The 24,706-nt window shown below is 32.7% G+C and overlaps 2 protein-coding genes across 2 annotated transcripts; both read left to right on the top strand.

The window, feature by feature from the left end:
* Positions 1-1,270: 1,270 nt before the first annotated feature.
* Positions 1,271-11,091, top strand: LOC107851119. Its single transcript, XM_047401543.1, has 5 exons — positions 1,271-1,410; positions 8,342-8,511; positions 9,246-9,349; positions 9,574-9,654; positions 10,284-11,091. The coding sequence occupies exons 1-5, from the start codon at positions 1,271-1,273 to the stop codon at positions 10,473-10,475; spliced, it is 687 nt and encodes a 228-aa protein (XP_047257499.1). The 3' UTR covers positions 10,476-11,091.
* On the top strand, positions 10,674-24,252 carry LOC124885308 (mucin-2-like). Its single transcript, XM_047401542.1, has 3 exons — positions 10,674-10,682; positions 10,770-10,891; positions 23,823-24,252. The coding sequence occupies exons 1-3, from the start codon at positions 10,674-10,676 to the stop codon at positions 24,250-24,252; spliced, it is 561 nt and encodes a 186-aa protein (XP_047257498.1).
* Positions 24,253-24,706: the final 454 nt, after the last annotated feature.

Here is a 24,706-nt window from a genome sequence, read left to right as displayed (position 1 = left end):
AAATGCATGCACAATGCACCTCGAATTGATGGTAGAAAGAAGCTTTCATGTATTTATAATGAGAAACACATCTCCACTTGGATAGTGAGGCAAGAACAATGAGGTGCCTCGCGTCGTTGTTGTTGTCGCTCGCTCAACTTCGTCTTCGAATTTGGATTCAGATTTAGATTTGGATTTGAATTTGAAAAATGATCAATCGATGAGATTTATTTTTTAGACAAATTTTATTTAAAACTTGAAGAACAAGTGAAATTTAATCCAAAAAATCTGAAGAATTATTTTTCTCCACGTGCGGGCGTATTTCGGACGCCATGCAAACGCATGCACAATGCACCTCGAAGGGATGCGACCCTTCGAGGTAAAAGGCACACTATTTCGCGTAAATAAGTGACCTGCGTGTGCACCTAGCGACCTGCGGCCACAGATCCAATGCAGGTGTAGCATAGATAGCTATTGGAATTTGACAATGTCACTGCGACCGCAGATCGGGCGCAGTTCCAGCACAAACTGCGCGTAGGTGATGTGATTGTACTGAAAAAGTGCCTTTTTCCAGAACAAATGCTTCCTTTTCGAAATGACACTTTAAGGTTATAAATACCTGACATATTCCTTAGGTATTAACATTATTTTTGACAGCAAAAACACTCTTCTTCTCTACAAAAACTCATTATGATCATTAGACGTTGAGTGAGTTCCACGAATCCAATAATTTGAGGTACCACTATTGTTGGATTGAAAGCCATTTTATCCTGGGAGGAAAATTCCATAACCTTGGGTACTTGGGGGGAATTATTTATTTAAGAACACTCCGTGAATTCGGAGGACTTGACTTTAAATTTCTGTTTCAATTTATTTCTGAAATAATAACACACTTCTTGGATAGATCACTTTTGATCTTGTGTTGAAGGTGTTGATACTTCAAAGTTGTTCTTGACAAAGCTTTGGTCTTGAACTTGGTTGAAGTGTATAGTACATAAAATACAGATTTTGTTGTACCCAAAAATATTGAATTTAACAATCATAAGGAAATAACTTAGAATCTGTATTGCTTGGTTTCTGGTGATTAAAGCTTTAAGCTTTCTACTCCGTTTGAGCTTAACTAGTGATTTGAAGACATAAAATCTTCATCACAAGTTAAAGATCACTCGGTTGACGATTGGAAGTCATAAAACTTCATCGTTAAACTAGAAACAAAAGGTGTTTAAAGTTGCTGCAACTTTATTAATAGTATTTTGATATACTAAAGTTACTATCTTGTTGTGACATGAAAATGACTACTGATAGTCAAGTGCATGATGCTACAAGGACTGTGGCAGCAACTAGTGTTGCCACAACGAGTTGTACGAATGCTCTGCCGGCAATGGCACCAGCGAAGAAACCCAAAAGATTTACGGGTGTTGACTTCAAAAGGTGGGAGTGGAAAATATTATTCTACCTTACAACTCTTTGTCTTCAAAGGTTCATATTTGAAGAAGCTCAGAGGTGCCCGAGGGAACCTTTGACCAAGAGCGATTTGTCATTGTGGAGGCTTGGAAACACTTAGATTTCCTATGCAGGAATTACATTCTGAATGGCCTCCAAGATGAACTATACAATATATATAGTGGGACGAAAATGACAAAAGAGTTGTGGGGGGCGCTAAAAAGAAAGTATAAGACTGAGAATGCGGAAACCAAAGTTTAAAATAATTGACAGCAAGTCTATTGTATCGCAAATCCAAGAACTGCAAGTAATCATCTACGATTTCCTCGCAGAAGGTATGATTTTGATTAAAACCTTAGTTAAATATATTAAAAATATTCTTAATGTTCACATGAACTTAATTATAGGTTTGATCGTGAATAAGACGTTTCAAGTCGCGATAATTATTGAGAAGTTACCACATATATGAAAGGACTTCAAGAACTACTTGAAACACAAGTGAAAGGAGATGTCAGTCAAAGATCTTATAATAAGACTGCACATTGAAGAAGATAATAAAGCCACAGAAAGAAGGCCGAAGGAAAATTCTGCAATAAGTGGAGCAAATATTATAGAAGATGATCAAAACAACTCCAAAAAGCAGAAGAAGGCTGGACATGAAAGCAATCAACTCAAGAAGAAATTCAAGGAAAAATACTTTAACTGTGGCAAGATTGGCCACAAGTCTACGGATTGTCGTACCCCAAAGAAAGGAAAAAGAAAGGACCAGGAAAATATGGCTGAGTCCAAGAAAGAAACGGATGATTTGTGTGCCATGCTGTTCGAATGCAACTTGGTGGGAAATCCTTGAGAATGGTGGATGAATTTCGATGCCACCCACCATGTTTGTGCTAATAAGGAGTTATTTGCTATTTTTGCTCCGGCTCAAGGGAAAGAGAAGATATACATGACCAACTCCGCAACTACTAAAGTTGAAAGAACAGGAAAAGTCTGGCTGAAAATGACATCAGACAAAGTTTTGACTTTGAACAATGTCCTTATATATCAAAGTTACGAAAGAACTTGATTTCTGTATCACTTCTTAACAAGCATGAAATCAAATGTGTTTTTGTTTAAGAAAAATTGTACTTAGTAAAGGAGAAGTGTATGTAGGAAAAGGTTACCTCATGAGGGCCTATTCAAAATGAATTTAATAAATGTTGAAATCAATAAAAGTTCAGTTTCTTCTTACTTTCTTGAGTCTTATGATTTGTGGCATGAATGATTAGGACATATCAATTACAAAACATTGCGAAAACTGATTAACTTAGAAGTTTTTCCAAACTTTGAGTGCAATAAATCAAAATGTCAAACGTGTGTAGAATCAAAGTATGCTAAGCATCCGTATAAGTCCGTTGAAAGAAATTCCAATCCCTTAGACTTAATCCACACTGACATTTGTGATATGAAGTCAACACCATCTCGTGGTGGGAAAAAGTATTTTATAACTTTTATTGACTATTGAACTATATATTGTTATGTCTATTTTCTAAATAGTAAGGATGAAGCAATATATGCATTTAGGCAATATAAAACAGAAGTTGAAGATCAGTTAGAGAAAAAGATCAAAATGATAAAAGTGATTGGGGCGGAGACTATGAATCTCCCTTTGCACAAATATGCGTAGAGAATGGAATTATTCATCACACTATGACCCCGTATTCACCTCAATCTAATGGAGTTGTGGAAATAAAAAACCGAACCTTGAAGAAAATGATGAATGTCTTACTTATAAGTTTAGGTTTACTGCAAATCTTGTAGGGGGAGGCTATCCTTACAGCTAACAGAATACTCAATAGAGTTCCCCATAGTAAGACACAATTAATTCCTTATGAAAAATGAAAAAAAAGGAAACCCAACTTGAAATATTTTAAAGTGTAGGGGTGTCTGGCGAAAGTCCAAGTTTCTATAACTAAAAGAGTAAGGATAGGACCTAAGATAGTGGATTGTGTGTTCATATGCTAAGAGTAGTAAAGCATGTCAGTTTTTGGTTCATAAATCCAAACATCCGGATATCAATGAAAATACGACAATTGAATTAGATAATGATGAATTCTTTGAACACATTTATTCGTACAAAACTAGACATGAACAGTCTAGTGGAGGGTCTAAACGATCTCGAGATGAACCAAGTGAGGATGTACATAATGATGAAAATCCAAGACGTAGTACACGTCAAAGATCATCAACTTTGTTTGGATCGGATTTTGTAACATTTCTCTTAGAAAATGAAACTCAAACATTTAAAGAAGCAGTAGCGTCTTCGAACTCATCTTTTTGAAAAGAAGCAGTCAATAGTGAGATTGATTCAATCTTTAGCAACTATATGTGGGAGTTGGTTGATCTTCCTCCAGAAAATAAACCTTTAGGTTCTAAATGGATCTTCAAAAGGAAATTAAAAGTTGATGGTACTATTGAAAAATACAAGGCAAGACTTGTAGTAAAAGGCTTCAAATAGAAAGAATTCCTTGATTACTTTGATACATAATCGCCAGTAACAAAGATAGCGTCAATTCGGATATTAATTGCCTTGGCGGTAGTATATGATCTTGAAATCCATCAAATGGATGTGAAAACAACATTCCTAAATGGAGAATTGGAGGAAGAAATTTACATGGAACAGCCTAAGGGTTTTGTGGTTCCAGGAAAAGAAAATAAGGTGTCTAAATCTGTTAAGTCACTTTATGGACTAAAATAAGCACCTAAACAATGGAATGCGAAGTTTGACCAAACCATGTTGGCAAATGGGTTCAAGATTAATGAATGTGATAAATATGTTTACATTAAAGACACTCTAAATCACCAAGTCATTGTTTGTTTGTATGTGGATAATATGTTGATCATCAGTAGAGACATTTCGAACATAAATGCTACAAAACGTATGCTTGAGAACAAATTTGATATGAAAGACCTTGGAGTTGCGGATGTGATCTTAGGAATAAAAATCCATAGAACTCCACAAGGGTTGGCATTGTCGCAGTTTCATTTCATCAAAAAGGTACTTGATTAATTCAAGTATATTTGGAATTTGGAATTGCCCAGACTCCATTAGATGTGAGCTTCACACTTCGAAAGAATGAAGGTGAAAGTGTCTCACAATTGGAGTACGCAAGAGTATTGGGATGTTTAATATATATAATAAATTGTACACATTCAGACATAGCATGCGCTATTTGTAAGTTGAGTTGGTACACGAGTAATCCCAACAAAACTCATTGAATGGAAATAAAAAGAGTTTTGGGATATCTTAAATACACTTAAGACTATGCTTTGCATTATAATAAGTATCCCGCGGTACTTGAAGGAAATAGTGATGCAAATTGGATGACCGGATCGAATAAAGTAAAATCTATGAGTGGATATGTATTTACCATCGATGGAGGAGTGGTATCTTAGAAATCATCTAAACAGACATGGATTGCTCGTACCACAATGGAATCTGAATTTATTGCATTGGATAAAGCCGGCGAAGAAGCAGAATGGCTTCGAAATTTCTTGGAAGATATTCCTTATTGAACCAAACCAGTGGCACTAGTATGTATACACTGCGATAGCCAAACGACAATAGGTAGGGCAGGGAGCATGATGTACAATGGTAAATCTCGTTATATAAGAAGGAGACATAATATCGTTAGAGAACTTCTCTCTAGTGAAATTATCACTGTTGACTATGTGAAGTCAAAGGTTAATGTGTCGGATCTACTTACAAAAGGCGTATTTAGAGAAGGAGTTGAGGGGACATCTATGGGAATGAGTTTAAGGATTAGGAAAAGTTAGCATGACAGTAACTCTACCTAGCTGACTGAAGATCTCAAGAGCTAGGTTCAAAGAGATCAAACAAAGTTGTGTTTGGCAGGTTCAACATTGTCAATATACCCAACTCATTCTCATGATGTAGACAATGTTTAGTAAACGAGGATAAGACTTATGGTGTAAAGTCTTTTAATGATTATCTAAATTTGGCAGATTTGATCAAATAGTTTAATCTACAGGATTGAACGTTTAGAAATCACCCATGTGAGGGCGAAGTAGAAGTTGCTTCAAGGAGAATGTTATTAAAGGCATATTCTCTAAGATTTCATGAAATCAGGACGTGTTCATGGCTGAAAAGAACAAAATCGTGAGAACCATAAATGGTAAAAAGCTAGTTGTATGACATGTGTTGTCTAGGTGTACATTAAAGCTCGACGGTTGAAGGATATCAAATCTACCGATTGATCGAGTGCATCCGATGCATGTTCACTACGGAAAGTTCAAAGGGAAATCCACTTATCCAGATGCAATCAGTCTTTGCTAAATGATCACATGCCTTGTCCATAAAATTTTCAAAAGATAGCCATTCCCCATTCATGTAGGGGATTATTGGGTTCAAGGTGTATGTGTGAATGGAGAATGAAGAATGGAGAAAAAATAGTAGAGGAAAATTGAGTCCACACTAAAATAGAAAGTATGCTCAAATAGGAAAATTTACTAAATTCTCCCACATTGGCAGGAGAAAGAAGCTTTCATGTGTTTATAATGAGAAACACATCTCTACTTGGATAGTGAGGCAAGAAAAATGAGGTGCCTCGCGCCGTCGTCGTCGTTATTCGCTCGGCTCGGCTTCAGCTTCGACTTCGGATTTGGATCTATCAATGAGTGTCACACCCCTATTTTTACTATCCCGAACCCCGCTAGGGATTTGGTTTTAGAGAAAATGGATTTTTCCAATTAAAGTGACGTTTTAAATAGGGATTATTTTATTTATAGAGTCGCCACTTGAAATTGAGTTTGGGTGTTCCAAGTCACCTTATTGAATCCCTGTTCAAAAGGAAATAACTCTTTATTAGTGGTCTGTAAACTAGAAATCTAGATAAGGAATTCTGTTGACTGAGGAAAAGGTGTGAGGCACCCCTTGAATCCCGTGGTTCTAGCACAGTCGCTTTAATGACTTGCATCTGACTTAAAATCCCGTGGTATTTATTAGCGTAAAAGTAACTTCTATCTTGCTTTTATTTATTTTTTGAATATATTTAAAACTGTATTGATGCGTGACTTACCGATAGTAGTACTTTTCGGCCTTACCACAAGTTTTGGTATATTTCTCGTGCCTTTGTGGTATTTATGGATTGTTCCCATTTTTTCCAAGTCTAAGCAAGATTCTAACATGTTTAAAAATTTATCCGTCCCAATTAGATCGGTTTTAAAATTGTATGTTAATTTTATTATAATGAGTGGTCGGTAGCAGGGCTTTCCAACTTCGTTGTTAACTTTCACTTGCGTTAATAAATTAAGAACAAAGTAACTTTTTAATATTTTTATGTATTGTCGATTTGATTTAGTGACACAGTTTTTAATGTTGCAACACAATATTTTATGTCTCTTTTGTTCAAATTCGAATAAACAATACATTAAGAATAAAAGCTGAAGCAACTTAAGCCTTTTACGATACTCCATGCGCGCGCGCGCGCGCACACACACACACACATATATATATATATAATTTTATCATCTCAATCTAGGTAATATGTTGTATATTGTTCTTGACGTAACTAGTGCTAGTACTAGTAACTAACCAAAAATGGATAAAACAAAGAATTAAGTTGCTTAAACACACAAAACAACACAAAGTCACAAATGTTGTATCAAATATTTCAAATATTAAATATCATTTTTTGGTGAATAATACTAAATATTATATTTGAAGATTAGATTCCGTCTCCATTAAAAATCCAATAATGAGTATTAGTAGTATAAAATCCCCATGCAGTATTCGAATACATCCCAAGTATTTAACATGTATAGTAAATAATATTAATTTACTTCAATAATACCTTAAATTAAAATCTTGTAAAGCAGCAACTAAAATATGACTAAGCACTAATGCTACAAGCGTAGATAAACTTTTGTTGAAATATTACATAGCAAATATTTTGCTTGACATTGGACAAACACTACAACTTCGAATGTGAAAGCAAACACGATCTACTATACCAAAAAACTCTACTTTAGATTTAATTAAATAAGATTATGAATGTACTTCATAGTATAACGTCATAAAGGAATAATCAGTTAACACATCTAAAATATGCACAACTTTGTAATATTGAAATTATGTATCATTCATCATGGCATGAAATTATACAATAACAAAAGATTGAGAATTATCTCTTGCAAAACATAATTTCTTCAATAGCTAACTTTCAAAAGCCACGAACTCGAAGTGTTGAATAAAACCTCAAAACTTGAAGGGATTAATTGTTTGTTATTTTTTTCTGGAATGTGAGATGGCTAAAAATTATTTTTTTTGGATTTGGTATATGTAGTAGAGTATCTTTTTGTTGATTTTCGTATGTCCTCTCTTTCTTTTTGTATTCATCTTTTTTCAAGCGTTTTGGTCTCTTTTTTTTTTTCACGTTGTCCATGTATGTTGTGTTACTACTATATGGAAGGGGGAACAGGGGAACAACCAATGGCAATATCGTTAATATACTCATTTTCAAGGGTAAAATGATAAGTTTATTTTTTTAGCCAAACCACAAGCTTTCCCTTTCCTTCCAGATCTTTCCCGTTGTCTCTCTCTCTCTTCTTCCCCAAGCTCTCCAATTATGGATCCAAACAACAACAAGAGCATTAAATTCTCAGGTGTGTTGCTTGATTACTTCTTCTCTAACCTAATTCAGTGATGTATTTTGTTATTAGAATTTTCGTGAATCTGTTGTATTATTATTTTGATTAGGTTTAAATGATTGCTCAATATTCATCTCTCTTCCTTTCTCTGTTGTATGTTCTTATTTTTGTCTCAAAATTCATTGACGTAGTTATAAACATGTAAACACAATAGATTATCTTAGACCTTTTTTTGGATCTGTCCTCATCTCCATCGTTTTTTTTGTCTCAGCGCAACCAATTTTGTGTTGAAGATGAAAAGGGAGTATCCAACTCCAAAATCTGCCGCAGATCATCTTCTAGAAGCAAAATCATTGCAGGACGATTTCGTAGGGGACAGCTTAAGTACTGACCCAATGGCTCCAAAAACACCACAACCTGAGCAGGAAAAACTGACTGAGTGTTAAGAGGAAAAGTTAGCTGATTCCGAGTTAAATGCATACAATGATTTAAGCAAACAACCTCCAGTGTGCGATTGAACAAGAAATTGGGCTTCATTCTGAAATTCAAATTAAAGGTTTGTACTTTGAGTTTTCCTACTTCTTTCCAGATGAGGATAAATTCCTTGTTAATGAGTAATGGTTAGAAAGCTTATTCACCAAAAGAAATGCTTAATGGTCTGGATGAAGTCCCAAATCTAGAGCTTGCAGTTGATCATAATAAAATGGGAACGTCATCTTTTGAGTAATATGTCTTTATTATGTTAAATGGCTGTTGAGATGGATGATGTTTCCACTCCAGTATTCACCTATTGAACATAGAAATAGTTAGTTTGCAACATCTCCCAAGTTAACCAAAGTTGCATGTATTTTTAGCTGGTGTTTTTATCAAGTGTTACCACAGTTGGAGGTTATAAAATTATGACCATGTACAAAGTATATAATAGATAATTAAGTAGGAGATAGGACCCTTTCGTAATTACTTTTCTCTAAAAGATGTAGGAGATAAGAGCCTTCTTTTTGGCATGCGTTGCTACCTATACATGTCATCTGATAACAGCTTACATCTTGTTTTACAATGAGCATTCTGTTATTAGTACTGACTGAGGTAAGATATTTAACTCTTTCTACCTTGAGTATTATACTATTTGCATCCCTATGCTCACACAGATAAAGTTTTGTGCCAGGGAGGATGAGATTCGAGAATCTGGGATACCATATACGATAGTCAGGCCTTGTGTGCCTTAACTGAGGAGCCTGCAGGAGCTGATCTCATTTTCGATCAAGGAGACAATATCACGATATTAGCTCGGAAATTAGAAATTTATTTTCTGATTTATAAAGCCTTGTGGAGCCTGTGTAATTTCATGGTATTTGGTTAGAAGTTAGAGAGTTGTTTTCTGATTTATAGTCTTGTGGAGCCTGTATCATTCTTTTTATATTTTCCATAAAGTCGAGCTGAAGATCACTTCGCATAATAATGTTGATAATTTCTCATGAGAACATTTATATCTGATATGTACAGGGGAAGATATTCTGTGAAGAGGTTGCTCGAATATGTGTGGCAGCTCTGAAAAGCCCCTATGCATGTGACAATACATTTGAGGTGATGCTTGTCATTACAATATGACAAATATGTGCTTGTTCCTGTTGTTTCCGTGCTCTCTGCAAAGTTATATTTGTCTGACAAGAAATATGTTGTATTACTACCTTCTCTTGATCCTTAGTATCTTTAAAACAAAGTTTGGTTACCAAATTATGGCGCCTTGAAGGTATCTTTTTCTGGATAGCCATCATTTTAGGCAACATTTCCATATTTTCAGCTTTTCAAATTCATGCGTCTAAATTAATATGGATGGGAGGCAGATAAAATGTAATGGGTCTGGAGGCGCGGACAAATAGTAGTAGCCGTGTGTGTTTCATTTCATGTAGACTATGTAAAGCCAATTAATTTTAGATAAATTAACTGCTATGTGAATTTTATTAGATTCTCGCAAAGTAGTACTGTGTTCTTCTGTTTGTTATCCACCCTGTAACAAAAACCTGTACCATGTCTCTAGCTGCAAATTGATACACAAAACACTTAAATAGCTCCCATGAAAGTCAAGACAGTCTCTGGCTTTAGGCCTGCCAAACAATTCTTAGCGATCTGATCTCACTGGAAAAAAAAAAAAGGAAGAAGTGATAAATATATATGAATGTGTGTGTACATAATCTCGCTGCTTCCTCTGACAGGTTAAAAGTGTAATTCCATTTAGTGAGCCATACACGGTGGATCTAGAAAACCCTCCTCCAGAGAAAGATTACAATGAATACTTCAAGACTCTGAAAGATGACATCCACTGGGAAAGAAAGCCTAGAGAAAACTCCTATCCCTGTATAAAAGACCTAGCTGGTATGTTATATGCTTTCATGACATCAGCTTGAACTTCAAGTATTCGACCCTTAACAAAGCCACAAGGTCATTTGATGAGGCCCACAAGCTTAGGCAAGGTGGATTTGGCACGGTTTTCATGACATTAGCTTGAACTTCAAGTATTCGACACTTAACAAAGCCGCAGGGTCATTTGATGAGGCCAACAAGCTTGGGCAAGGTGGATTTGGCACGGTTTATAAGGGTACGTAATGGATGAAGTTAGTGCAATCAATATGTTGAAGGTTGTAATGCAATACCAGAAATATTCACATTAAACTATGTCGAAGGCGCAATTTGTTGCATAGTGTTTTGGCAGATGGCAGAGAGACACTGTCAAAAGGCTGTTTTTCAACAACAAATGCAGAGCTGCAGATTTTTATAACGAGGTTAACATTATTAGTGGCGTTGAGCACAAAAATTTGGTACGGTTATTAGGATGCAGCTGCTTAGGACCGGAAAGCCTTCTTGTATACGAGTTCCTCCCTAACCAGAATCTTCACATTTTATTTAAATTATTGTTGTGTCCAGTATAACCCATCTATTAAATTGTAAATTTTCGTTATTTGTATTCATCGTTTGAGGCAAACGTATGAAGAATACATATACTTTCATCGTTGGGCTCATGCAAAGCACGGGTATATGAAAAGCACGGGCATATCTATCTAGTTTAGTTTATATATACAGGAGAGTGTTGTCGTGTGTTTGTGTTCCAGGAAAAATGGAACGTGGGGAAAGTTTGGTTGAGAGACGTGGGGGTTAGGGGAAAGTGGATGGAACGTGGGGAAAGTTTGGTTGAGAGACGTGGGAGTTAGGGAAAGTGGGTGGATTAGGATAGTTTTTTTCGTTTTTTAATTAATATTTTAAATAAAATAAAAATAATAAAAGCTATTTAAAACTAATAAAATACAAAATAAGTTAAATAACTAGTCTTAGAAATATGATTGAAAAATACTACTATCATTAGATTATTTACTAAAAGTTAAAAGAAGAAAATAAAAATATAATTTTTTTAAAAAAATTTCCTTTCTTCTTGTTTTCTTAAAAATAAATAAATAATAATAATAAAAATAAAAACTTATTTAAAATGTGACTTTATTTTTATAGTTTTCAAAACTATTAAAACAAATCTTGTAAAAATAAGATAAAATTGAAATATCTAATTTAGATCTATAAATAAAATATATATATATATATATATATATTAAACACTAAAAATAACGTAAAATATTAGGTTTGATAAAAAATTAAGTGTTTACAATGAAGATTTAATTTTTAGACAAATTTTATTTAAAACTTGAAGAACAAGTGAAATTTAATTCAAAAAATTTGAAGAATTGTTTTTCTCCATGTGCGGGTGCATTTCGGACGCTATACAAACGTACAAATCTTGACATGATAAATGTTATACACATGAAATTAGGTAGGCGTTTGACCACATATTTTAGATATTTTGACTTTTCTTTAGAAGTTATGAAGTCATTGGAGTTAAATATAGAGTTGTGTTACATTATATTTTTATTTAAAAATATTAGTTTTATTGTACGTGCGTTTTATATGTATACCAAGTGTGCATTCATTTTTTTTTAAGATTGAGACACTTGAATCTGAATGGATGTTTGAATGATTAAGATGTTGTTTCTAGATCTGAATATTGAATGATTAAGACTGTTTGTTTTTTTAACATCTGAATATATATAATTTATTTATTTATTTGTAATAAATATGCAATTTAAATTTTAAAAGTAATAAAATATTATATTATATGAAAAAAATATTTAAATAAAGTATTAACTTAAACAACAAACATTATTTGAGTGATAATTAAAATATTTAAAAATATAAATAAATAAATTATGTTAAATATAATCATTGAACTATCTAAATTATTAAAAAAAGATATGTCGATTTAAAATTATTGTGATAAGATGTAATCTTAAAATGAATTACTACAACAGTGAGAGAGTTTTGAGGTGTAAGTTAGAATTACTAGAATAGTTCAATATTTTTAATAATAAAGTGAGAGGAAAATAAATAATTGTCAAATGAGAGAGGAAAATAAATAATTCAATACGTAAATTATTAGTATTATAATCCATTGCATTATAATTTATTTGATAATAAATTAAGTTATTTTAATTCATTTTACACGTATATAGAGAGAAAAATAACAAAGGTTGAGTTTTGAAGAAATATATTAGTTTTAGAAAGAGTCTGAATAGTATTCAAAGTCTTTTTCATATCTGACTGATTCAGAGGATTTCAGACACATTAAGTGACAGTTTTTAAAAAATAAATAAATGTACTTAATGAATTGAAGCTTGAACCATTTAGATTCAAACCTCCGTTAAGTGCAAATAAATGAACCCAAAACTGGTGTGTCTGACTTTGTAGAATAATATCAATTTTATTAAAACAAAGTTTGATTAAATATTATAAATGAAAATACAATGTGTTGGAAGTTCAAATTTTGAACTTTTGAAATGGTCCGTGTCTTTCAAACCGGTTGACACCAATTCTACCCGCTTCACTGTAACTTCCTTCCAATTTTCATTACTTCATGACAACTGCTTTTGATGGACGAGTAGTATAAAAGAGAAATTTTGGTTGGTCTCTAAATATAAGAAATATTTTCTAAACTCACACCCTCTATAGTGAGATATTCTATGTAATTAGAAAATTCACCAGAAGTGGAAAGTGGACTCTGACGACGCCAACACTCTGACGAATTCCGACAATAACTGGAAGTATGTCGATTCTCTATTTCTGTTGCACTATTGCTCTGTTATGTCTCACATTGATATCAGAGCTAGGTTCATCTCAGTCTTAGTTGTTGCTCGAAATTTGCAAAGAATTTCTAATTCGTGGTTTACAGATCTCGACTTTTAGATCTGTTTTGGAGTTTTCTTTTGTATATTGATGTTAGAAATTATTAAGCAATTGATTTTCTAGTATCTTATAAACTTTTGTTGTCATAATAGCATGGATCTGTAATGGGGTTGAAATTGATTCCAATGATCCATCTTAAGGTTGAGGACAACATGTCGACATGGATTATGTGAATGTTGTAGAAAGAGAGGGTCTATTAGGCTAACTCTTAGGGGTGGTTTGGTTTGTGATATTAAAGTTAATAATTTTTGGATAAATGATAATCTCGAAATAAAAGTTTGAACCACGCGTTTGATTATAAATATTTGAGATAACTTATCTCGACATTAATAATTAATCTCGAAATAAGTTATTCACCTAATTGATGGGATAACAATCCCAAAACTATTTTTCTTTGATATAAAATTATACAATGACTAAAATACCTTCAAAACCTATGGTTTCATTTCACACACACACATATATATATTAGTATTTTAATTATGAATTTTCATAAAAGTTAAATACTTAATAATTTTGACATAAATTTTATATTTACATTAAAAACTTATTAATAATATAATAATTTATCAAAAATTAAATCTAAAATTTAAAATTCTTATTCCATCATTAGCTCCAATTATCCGCTTTCATTGACCCGCCTCACATAAAAATATCAACACCATTATTGAATTACATATTTTAAATTAAATAGTTTTTTAATCATTTGAAAATTGATATGGTATATATAAAATAAATTTTAATATATTATATGAGTGATATGTGTTTAAATGAAATAAACAATAAATCCTCTTTTACTTTAACAAATTTAAGTTGGAAGTTTTTATTTCAAACTAAATAAGATATAGTAAGATTTTTTTAAAACACATACGGCATAATCATAGAAAGACACACACAAAAAAATTAAAGCTAAATAAGATGAAAATTTTATTTTTAAAATACACACGATATAATCATAAAAATACGCACATAAAAAAAAATTAAGCTAAATAAAATGAAATTTTTATTTTTAAAAATAAATATTTAAAGTTTGAAAAGAAATTATATAAAAAAGAATTAAATAAGATGGAGGATATCTTTGTAATCACTTAATTTATTCTTAGAAATTATAACATGCATATTACTTTGAATACAATAAACCAAACACTCAATAAAAAATAATCCAATATAACTAATCTCAATATAACTTATCTCATCATAACTTATTTCCAAACCAAACGACTCCTTAGGCTAAAATAATAAAACAGTTTTTTTATACTAAATTGGTAGATAAAGACAACTATTTAATGCTTTTTATATACAAGTTGTCTTTTTCTTAAAAGAAGAGAAAAGATCCTAAAATAGCCATATTCTATTGCTTTTAATTCCATGATTTTTTTCAAAGTCCTTAATTAGATGGAATATATTTATGTACTTGCATTATTTTATTCATTGTATGCATAATATTTTGTTACTTTTGCGTAATATATTGAAGAAAAATATTTAAGTACATGATATTTAATTTTATTGTATAATATTTAGTAATATAATATTATATTTAATTTCTAGTGATTCATATAGTTTTATTCAATTAAGTATTAGCCACAACACTCTTGATAAAATAAAATTGTATATTATATTTAGAATCACATAAGAAAATTATAAACATTAAATAAGGACTAATGTCTAAGTGATCTATAGTTGTTTAATTAAAAATTAGCCACAATATCTTTAATTAAATAAATTTTTAAAATATTAAAATAACATAAAGAAATTTTAGAGATTAGAATTGTAATTGATTATGCATGATATAATAGCTTAAGAACCTTTATTATTGGGTGCGTAATTAATTAGTATAAAATATAAAATACTTTTCATAATTACCCACGGAAATTATGAATAAGAGTTTAATAGTTTTATCGTAAAGATAGAATATCATGCTAGTAAATGATATTTCTATTGTAACGAATGAGTTTAATTGAATTAAAAATTTAGCCCACGGGTAATATTTATGTCAGTAGATTTGATTTTATACTATTTGCCTCAGATTTGTTAAGCATGTATGTATGTATATTTTTTGTAGTTATGCAACTTGCAAATTTCTCTAATATTTGTGATATTTTTGAATTGAATGGTGAGAAATATAAGATCTGGAAGAAAAGAATTCTACTTCACTTAGGGTGCATGGACATTGATTATGCTATCAAAAAAGGCGAATCACATATTGATGAAATTAACACACAAGCTGATATTGCTCTTCATGAATAATAAGAGTACTCTGATCGATTGAGTGTTATGTTCATTAAGATCAAAATCTCTGCTGGTATTCGTGGTTCTGTCGAACAACATAACAATGTCAAGACATTACTAAAGGCTATTGATGAACGATTTGAGACTTCATATAAGACACTTGCCAGCACCTTAATTATGGAATTTTCATCAATGAGGCTCACCTATGTGAGAGCTGTGCGTGAGCACATCATGAAAATACGAGACTTAGCAGCTCAACTAAAGACTCTTGAGGTTGAACTTTCTGAAACTTTTCTTGTGCACTGTATTTTGAATACTCTGTCTGCACAATACTACCCCTTTAAGATCTCCTATAACACACATAAGGATGGATGGTCTATTAATGAACTTATGGTCATGCATGTTCAAGAGGAGGGTCGATTGCTGATGGAGACAGGAGAAAGTGCATTCATGACTACTCAAGGATAAAAGTTTCATTAAGCCAATAAAAGTTGAAAGGAAAGGCTCCACTTGAATCTGACATCAAGCAGGAATTTAAGTGTTACGTCTATAGAAAGAAGGGGAACATAAAGAAGGATTGCGTTAAGTTTCAATGATAACTTGAGAAGAAAGGTACTTTTATCTATCTTGTTTGTTATGAATCTAATATGGTTAATTTTAATCATAACATGTGGTGGATTGATGCTGCTCCTACAATCCATATTATGAATTTCTTGTAGGATTTAATAAACTTGCGGAAGTCAGTAGGAGCTGAGCGAAACATCTAATCAGGAAACAAGATGCAGTCGCGTGTAGAAGCTATTAGAACATGCATTTTAGTACTTCATAGTGATTTTATTTTAAAGTTGGAAAAGACCTTTTATGTTCGTAACTTTTCTAGGAATTTAGTTTTAGTGTCAAGACTTGTACCTTTGGGATACTATTTCTTTCTAGAAGGTTATTTCAATCTATTTTATTAATCAAAATTTATTGAATATGATAAATTGTCTGCTGGTCTTTTCTCTCTTGATTTGAAAAATGACACCTCTCATAATGTTAAGCATGTTCAAACTAGCATTAAATAATAAGTTATGAGTGAAGATTCCTTTATTTTATGGCATCGGAGATTGGGACATATCTCCCTAGATATAATTAAGATATTAGTAGATGATGGGATACTTAGTACTTTAGATTTTACTGAATTTGAAATCTGTGTTGACTGCATTAAAGATAAGCAGACAAATAAGTCAAAGAAAGGTGCCAAGAGGAGTTTAACCGTATTAGTAATCATAACCGTATTAGTAATCATACATTCATATATATGTTGTCCCAATATGAATGCATAGGATCATAAATACTTTATCACTTTTATAGATGATTGCTCAATATATGTATCTCTACTTGCTTCATATAAAAGTGAGGCATTAGAAGCCTTTAATGTGTTTAAGGCTGAAGTAGAAAAATAATGTGGAAAATAAATTAAGATTGTGAGGACTGATAGAGGTGGTGAGTACTATGGTAGAAACACTAAGGATGGACAAGCACAAGGTCCGTATGTAAAATTTCTTCAAGTAAATAGGATTGTTGACCAATACACCATGCTTAGTTCTCCCGATCAAAATGGTGTAGCAAAAGAAGAAATCAAACATTATTGGACATGGTGTGTAGTATGTTAAGTAGCTCTAAGCTACCTAAGTCCTTGTGGATTAAATCTCTTAAGAAAGTTGTGTATATATTAAATTGAGTTGCAACCAAAGTTGTCTTAAAGACACCTTTTGAGTTGTTCAAAGGTTGAAAATTGAATTTAACACATATTCATGTATAGGGATGCCCGTTTGAAGTAAGAAGCTTCAACCCATAAGAAAAAAAGCTAGTAAATGATATTTCTATTGTAACGAATGAGTTTAATTGAATTAAAAATTTAGCCCACGGATAATTTTTATGTCAGTAGATTTGATTTTATACTATTTGCCTCAGATTTGTTAAGCATGTATGTATGTATATTTTTTGTAGTTATGCAACCTGCAAATTTCTCTAATATTTGTGATATTTTTGAATTGAATGGTGAGAAATATAAGATCTAGAAGAAAAGAATTCTACATAACTTAGGGTGCATGGACATTGATTATGCTATCAAAAAAGGCGAATCACATATTGATGAAATTAACATACAAGCTGATATTGCTCTTCATGAATAGTGAGAGTACTCTAACCAATTGAGTGTTATGTTCATTAAGATCAAAATCTCTGCTGGTATTCGTGGTTTTGTCAAACAACATAACAATGTCAAGACATTACTAAAGGCTATTGATGAACGATTTGAGACTTCATATAAGGCACTTGCCAGCACCTTAATTATGGAATTTTCATCAATGAGGCTCACCTATGTGAGAGCTGTGTGTGAGCACATCATGAAAATACGAGACTTAGCAGCTCAACTAAAGACTCTTGAGGTAGAAATTTCAGAAACTTTTCTTGTGCACTATATTTTGAATACTCTGTATGTACAATACTACCCCTTTAAGATCTCCTATAACACACATAAGGATAGATGGTCTATTAATGAACTTATGGTCATGCATGTTCAAGAGGAGGGTCGATTGCTGATGGAGACAGGAGAAAGTGCATTCATGACTACTCAAGGATAAAAGTTTCATCAAGCCAATAAAAGTTTGAAAGGAAAGGCTCCACTTGAATCTGACATCAAGAAGGAATTTAAGTGTCACTTCTATTGAAAGAAGGGGCATATAAAGAAGGATTGTGTTAAGTTTCAACGATGGCTTGAGAAGAAAGGTACTTTTATCTATCTTATTTGTTATGAATCTAATATAATTAATTTTAATCATAACATGTGGTGGATTGATGCTGCTTTTATAATCCATATTATGAATTTCTTGTAGCATTTAACAAACTTGCGAAAGCCAGTAGGAGCTGAGCGAAGCATCTATTCAGGAAATAAAATGCAGTCGCGTGTAGAAGCTATTAGAACATGCATTTGAGTACTTCATAGTGATTTTATTTTAAAGTTGGAAAATACCTTTTATGTTCCTAACCTTTCTAGGAATTTAGTTTTAGTATCAAGACTTGTACCTTTGGGATACTATTTCTTTCTAGAAGGTTATTTCAATCTATTTTATTAATCTAAATTTATTGAATATGATAAATTGTCTGTTGGTCTTTTCTCTCTTGATTTGAAAAATGACACCTCTCATAATGTTAAGCATGTTCAAGCTAGCATTAAACAATAAGTTATGAATGAAGATTCCTTTATTTTATGGCATCGAAGATTGGGACATATCTCCCTAGATAGAACTAAGATATTAGTAGATGATGAGATACTTAGTACTTTAGATTTTACTGAATTTGAAACTTGTGTTTACTGCATTAAAGACAAGCAGACAAATAAGTCAAAGAAAGGTGTCAAGAGGAGTTGTCCAAATTAGTAATCATACATTCATATATATGTTGTCCAAATATGAATACATAGGATCATAAATACTTTATCACTTTTATAAATGATTGCTCAATATATGTATCTCTACATGCTTCATAATAAAAGTGAGGCATTAGAAGCCTTTAATGTGTTTAAGGCTGAAGTAGAAAAATAATGTGGAAAGTAAATTAAGATTGTGAGGACTGATAGAGGTGGTGAGTACTATGGTAGATACACTAAGGATGGACAAACACAAGGTCCTTATGCAAAATTTCTTCAAGTAAATAGAATTGTTGACTAATACACCATGCCTAGTTCTCCCGATCAAAATGGTGTAGCAAAAAAAGAAATCAAACATTATTAGACATGATGTGTAGTACGTTAAGTAGCTCTAAGCTACCTAAGTCCTTGTGGATTAAATCTCTTAAGAAAGTTGTGTATATATTAAATTGAGTTGCAACCAAAGTTGTCTTAAAGACACCTTTTGAGTTGTTCAAAGGTTGAAAATTGAATTTAACACATATTCACGTATAGGGATGTCCGTCTGAAGCAAGAAGCTTCAACCCACAAGAAAAGAAGCTAGATCCTAGGCCCCTTAGTGGATATTTTATTATATACGTCAAAATTTCTAAAAGATACAGATTCTATTGTCCATCTAACAATACTATGAATGTGGAATCAAGAAATGCAAAATTTCTTGAGAATGACTTAATTAATGAGAGTGATAAGTTTCGGAATACTATTTCTATTAGAGAACGACCTTCAACTTCAATTCAACGATTGATTGTCGTACATAAAACCTCTCAAGTTCAATTGGGTGTTGCACAACAAATCAATAAGTATCCACAAGCTGCTGAAAATGCTAATGTAGATCAAGTTCAAATGATTCCAAAAATTATTTAGTAACCAGTTGAACAACATGATCCTCAGGAAAATATTGGTGCAACTTTGAGAAGATCTACTAGAGAAATAAAATTAGCAATTTCTACTGACTTTGTTGTGTATTTATAGGAATCTGACATTGGAGTTAAAAATGATACTGAGTCCACAAGCCATAAATTACAAAGAGTCAAAATTGTGGTACAATGCCATGAAACAAGAGATAAATTTCATGAAAATTAACGAAGTGTGGGATCTTATTGAGTTACCTAATGGTTTAAAATACATTAGATGTAGGTGGGTATTTAAAACTAAAAAAGACTCATCAGGCAACATTGAAAGATAAAAAACAAGACTTCTTGTTAAAGAATTCTCTCAAAAGAAAGGAATTGACTACACAAAGACCTTTTCTCATGTGTCTAAAAGGTATTCCTTGCACATTATATTGGAATTAGTAGTCCATTTTGACTTAGAATTGCAATAGATAGATGTGAAAATCATATTTCTCAATGGTGATCTAGAGGAAGACGTTTATATGAACCAACCTAAAGGCTTCTCCTCTAGTGATGGTGAGTACTTGGTATGTAAGTTAAAGAAATCAATATGTGGATCAAAACAAGCTTCCAATCAATGGTATTTGAAATTTCACAATGTTATCTCTTCATTCGTCTTCGTTAAGAACATTATAGATTAATGTATATACCAGAAGCATCCAATGATAAGAGAATGATACACGAAGTAAAACAATTTCTCTCTAAAAGTTTTGATAAGAAAGACATGGGCGATGCGCCTTATGTCATCAACATTAAGATCCATCGAGATAGAATCAAGGTACCTTAGGTTTATCTCAAGAATCCTATATCTATAAAATTTTAGAGAGATTTCAAACGAAAGATTGTTTACCAAGTGTAGCTCCTATTGTTAAGGGTGACAAGTTCAACTTGAATTAGTGCCTGAAAAATGATCTTGAGAGGGAACAAATAAAATACATTCCATATATTTTGCGATTGAAAGGTTAATGTCAAGTTTTAAAAGACCTAACATAGAATTTGTCGTTAGAATGTTAGGAATATATCAGAGTAATTCAGGTCTTGACCACTTGAGAGCTGCAAAGAAAGTATTAAGATATCTTCAACGGATGAAATATTACATGCTTATGAACAAACGATTAGATGACTTGAAAATCATTGGCTACTTTGATTTAGACTTTGCTTGTCGTGTTGATTCATAAAAATCAACTTCTGGAAATATTTTCATGTTAGACAGTGGAGATATATCTTGGAGGAGTGCTAAACAAACTTTGATTACTACTTCTACTATGGAGGCCGAGTTCATTTTTTATTTTGAGGCTACCTCATATGGTGTATGGTTTAAGAGTTTCATTTCTGGACTGAGAAATTGTCAACTCTATCTCTAAGTCATTAAAAGTATATTATGACAATTTAGATGCTACCTTTTTGTCTAAGAATTAAAAAAGTGGTAGTCCCAAATGCGAATATCGACATCAAGTATTTAACCATAAGAGAAAGTGTTAAAGATAAGAAAGTGGTCATTGAACACGTTAGCACTGAAGTGATGTTAGCTAATCCTTTATGTAACGACCTCAAATTCAACTAAAACTAAGAAATATAGAATCTATGCATCAAAACAAAGCTAACAATATCCATATTGCCTACTTTTGATTTGGGTCAAAACGGATCCCAAAATGAATTTTCAAAAAAAGGGGCAAAATCATAATGTTACTTCAAAAACGTATTTTCCACACTTTTAGGAATTTACAGCTAAAAACCCAAGTCAAATCAAGTAAAAAACAATGTTCAAATAGAAGAAAAACTGTTTTCAAGCTTTACCGGGTAATATCTTTAAAATTCATGTTAAAATCAAGAATCGAAGTTGTTTTGAAGGTTAAATTGATGAAAAACTAATAATTATAAGATTAAAATATTGTTCAAGTCAAAATGAGTGAAAAAGCCCTAAGAATTTTGGGGTTTTGAGAATTAAATCAAGAATTAAAGTAAGAAAAAATTTCATCTCACCTTAGATCCATAAAAGAATAAAAAAAATTAGACGTTAATCTAGCTTCCCAATCACCCAAAAGCTCCACCTTTAAGATCTCACACTATTTTAGGATTTAACTCTCAAGAGGTAAGGTGAAAGAATGAGAAAAATAAGGTAAAAAGGGGCTATTTACACTTGTACCAAGTTATCAGGCATTTTAGGCATAAATCGGGTTCCTCAAATGAGTTTTATCCTTTGTTTTTCGGTGCACCAAATTTTTAAGTAAAAAATAGACTTCGACGGGGTACTCGAGATTCATTCGAAGTTCGATATACACAAATGAACTATGTAACCACACTAAATTCAATGCTCCGGACTCAATGGTGATATCAGAATTTTGAAGAAAACGTCATTTTCACAAAGTTGACCCCCAAAATCCAAAATCACAATTTTTTAAATCGAGTGTCCAAATGATATTTAAAAGCCACGAAACCACACCAAATATGTTACCACCCTAAAATCAAAGTTCTGAATCTATTGACGCGTCCATTTATCTATTCACTGTATGGATCAAAAGATAACCATAGAAGTCCAAAATAAGGCTCTCGAAGCTACCAAAAACTACAATATCACATAAATGCTACCAAAATGCACCGACAACTATGCCAATCACTCCCACACCTCAGAAATACCACAATTAAACTATGAAGAGGGTTAAAATAATCAAATCACATAAAATCACAAACTTCACATATTTCATCAAATTTCAGGTTGTACATCATCCACCACTAAAAATCTAGTTCGTCCTCGAACTAAGACAAAGAAATACCTAAATTAACAAAGAGCTGGAGATAAGAATTATGCATACTAGACTCGACCTCCAGAGTAGCCTCATCTACAAGTCGATGTCACCACTGAACCTTAACTACAGGGATGATTCTAGAGCGCAACCGTCTCATATCCATAGCCAAAATGGAGTCCGACTCTTCAACAAAAGACAACCACTCATCTAACTGAACCGACTCCTAATGAATGACATAAAATTCATCAGGAATATAGCAGCAAAACATAAAAATATGAAAAATTGGATGAACAACTGACAAATCTAGGAAAAAATCCAACTCACAGGTCATATTACCAACAGTTCGAAGAATCTCAAATGGACCAATATACCTAGGGCTAAGCTTGCCCCTCTTCCAAACCTCATCACACCTTTCATGGATGATACTTAAAGAAAAATAGGATCACCAACACCAAATCTCAAGGCATGATGTCTACAATCAGCATAGCAATTTTGCCTACTCTAGGCCACTCTAAGTTTATCTTGAATTATTCGAACTTTATCCAAAGACTCCTGAAGAAAGTCCGTATCTTGAAGTCTCACCACTGAAATATCAAACCAACCCACTAGCGAGCGACAACGCCTTAAAAAGATCCATATCAATACTGGAATGCTACCTATTATTTATCCAAACTTTGATAAAGCCAAATATTGCTTCTATTGGCCACCAAAATCCATCCTCCAAACTTGGATAGTCCACTCTGATTGACCGTTAGTATGGGGTGAAACGTCATTCTAAGATCAAACCCGAGTACCTAATTACCTTGAAAAGTCTTCCAAATGTAAGATACAAACACAAAACCTAAGAAATTCCTATCGAGTTTATTTAAGTAGGAATTATTAATTTAAGGATGACACATTTTAAAATATACATTTGATTGTACAAAGCATATCTAATGCATGTGGATATTTGGGGTTGAAACCAAATTGACACCTATTGCTACTACTACTACTACAAAATATATATACTGTTACTGCTGTTTCTACTGCTACTGCTATTACTACTGCTATTGCTAATACTGCTGCTACTGCTCCTGCTTCTACTCTTGCTGCTACTGCGACCGCTGCTCCTACTCCTGTTGCTACTGCTCCTCCTGCTGCTGTTGCTCTTAGTATTGCTGCTACTACTGTTACTATTATTACTACTACTGCTACTACTACTATTGTTGCTGCTACTGCGGGTGCTATTGGTGCTGCTATTGCTACTGCTACTACTGCTGCTACTACTACTACTGCTGCTACTCCTACTCCTACTGCTGCTACTGCTACTACTGTTTCTGCTACCGCTGCTACCGCTACTTCTACTGGTGCTGTTGCTGCTGCTACTACTACTACTACTGCTACTGCTGCTACTACTGTTGCTGCTCCTGTTCCTGCTCCTGCTTTTACTACTACTACTACTCCTCCTCCCCCTACTACCGCCACCATCACCACCAATATACTACTAATACTGCTACTACTACTCCTCCTCCTACTGCTGCTGCTACTACTGTTGCTCCTACTAGTAGTAGTAGTGGTAGTGGTGTGTGTGGGGTGGGGGTGAGTAGAGAGGAATTGAACTAACTTTGAGAATAGAATGAAGTAATTATATAATATGCATATTACTATTTATAAATTCTAATTGGAAGAAAGAGATGGCGGACAATAGAATAAAAATGTAAATTATTTTTGACAACCTGAACTCCTTAAATTGCAAAAATATTATAAGAAAAACATGGCACATAAGAGGGTTTTTTTGTAATTACATGATTGTTTTTACTCATATTTAGTTAGAGATGAGGAAAGGAAAAACATTAACAATATAATATCTTTAAATTGTGAAAAATATAATTTAAAAAATATAAAATACAAAGTTGTTTATAATTACATGATTATTTTTTCATATAAATTTGTTTAGAGGTGGTGGGGAGAAGGGGGGAGGCGTGTGGGGAGAGGGGGAGAAGGGGGGGGGGTAAAATTTATTATTTAAAAAAAAATTAATAGTGTGGGTGGGGTGG

The sequence above is a fragment of the Capsicum annuum genome, chromosome 12, assembly GCF_002878395.1.
Source record: "Capsicum annuum cultivar UCD-10X-F1 chromosome 12, UCD10Xv1.1, whole genome shotgun sequence".
In the NCBI taxonomy this organism is placed as follows: domain Eukaryota; kingdom Viridiplantae; phylum Streptophyta; class Magnoliopsida; order Solanales; family Solanaceae; genus Capsicum; species Capsicum annuum.
The sequence above is the reverse complement of the archived record's forward strand: the minus strand, read 5'-3'. Positions and strand labels throughout refer to the sequence as shown.

What these genes read in the sequence shown, in the direction of transcription:
- LOC107851119 (XM_047401543.1), top strand. Translation starts at nt 1,271, where the DNA reads ATGACTACTGATAGTCAAGTGCATGATGCTACAAGGACTGTGGCAGCA. An exon ending in ACGGGTGTTGACTTCAAAAG is followed by an intron (nt 1,411 to 8,341) that starts GTGGGAGTGGAA and finishes TTTTTGTCTCAG; the next exon opens with CGCAACCAATTTTGTGTTGA. An exon ending in ATCAAGGAGACAATATCACG is followed by an intron (nt 9,350 to 9,573) that starts ATATTAGCTCGG and finishes TGATATGTACAG; the next exon opens with GGGAAGATATTCTGTGAAGA.
- LOC124885308 (XM_047401542.1), top strand. An exon ending in GAGCACAAAAATTTGGTACG is followed by an intron (nt 10,892 to 23,822) that starts GTTATTAGGATG and finishes TGTTGCTCTTAG; the next exon opens with TATTGCTGCTACTACTGTTA.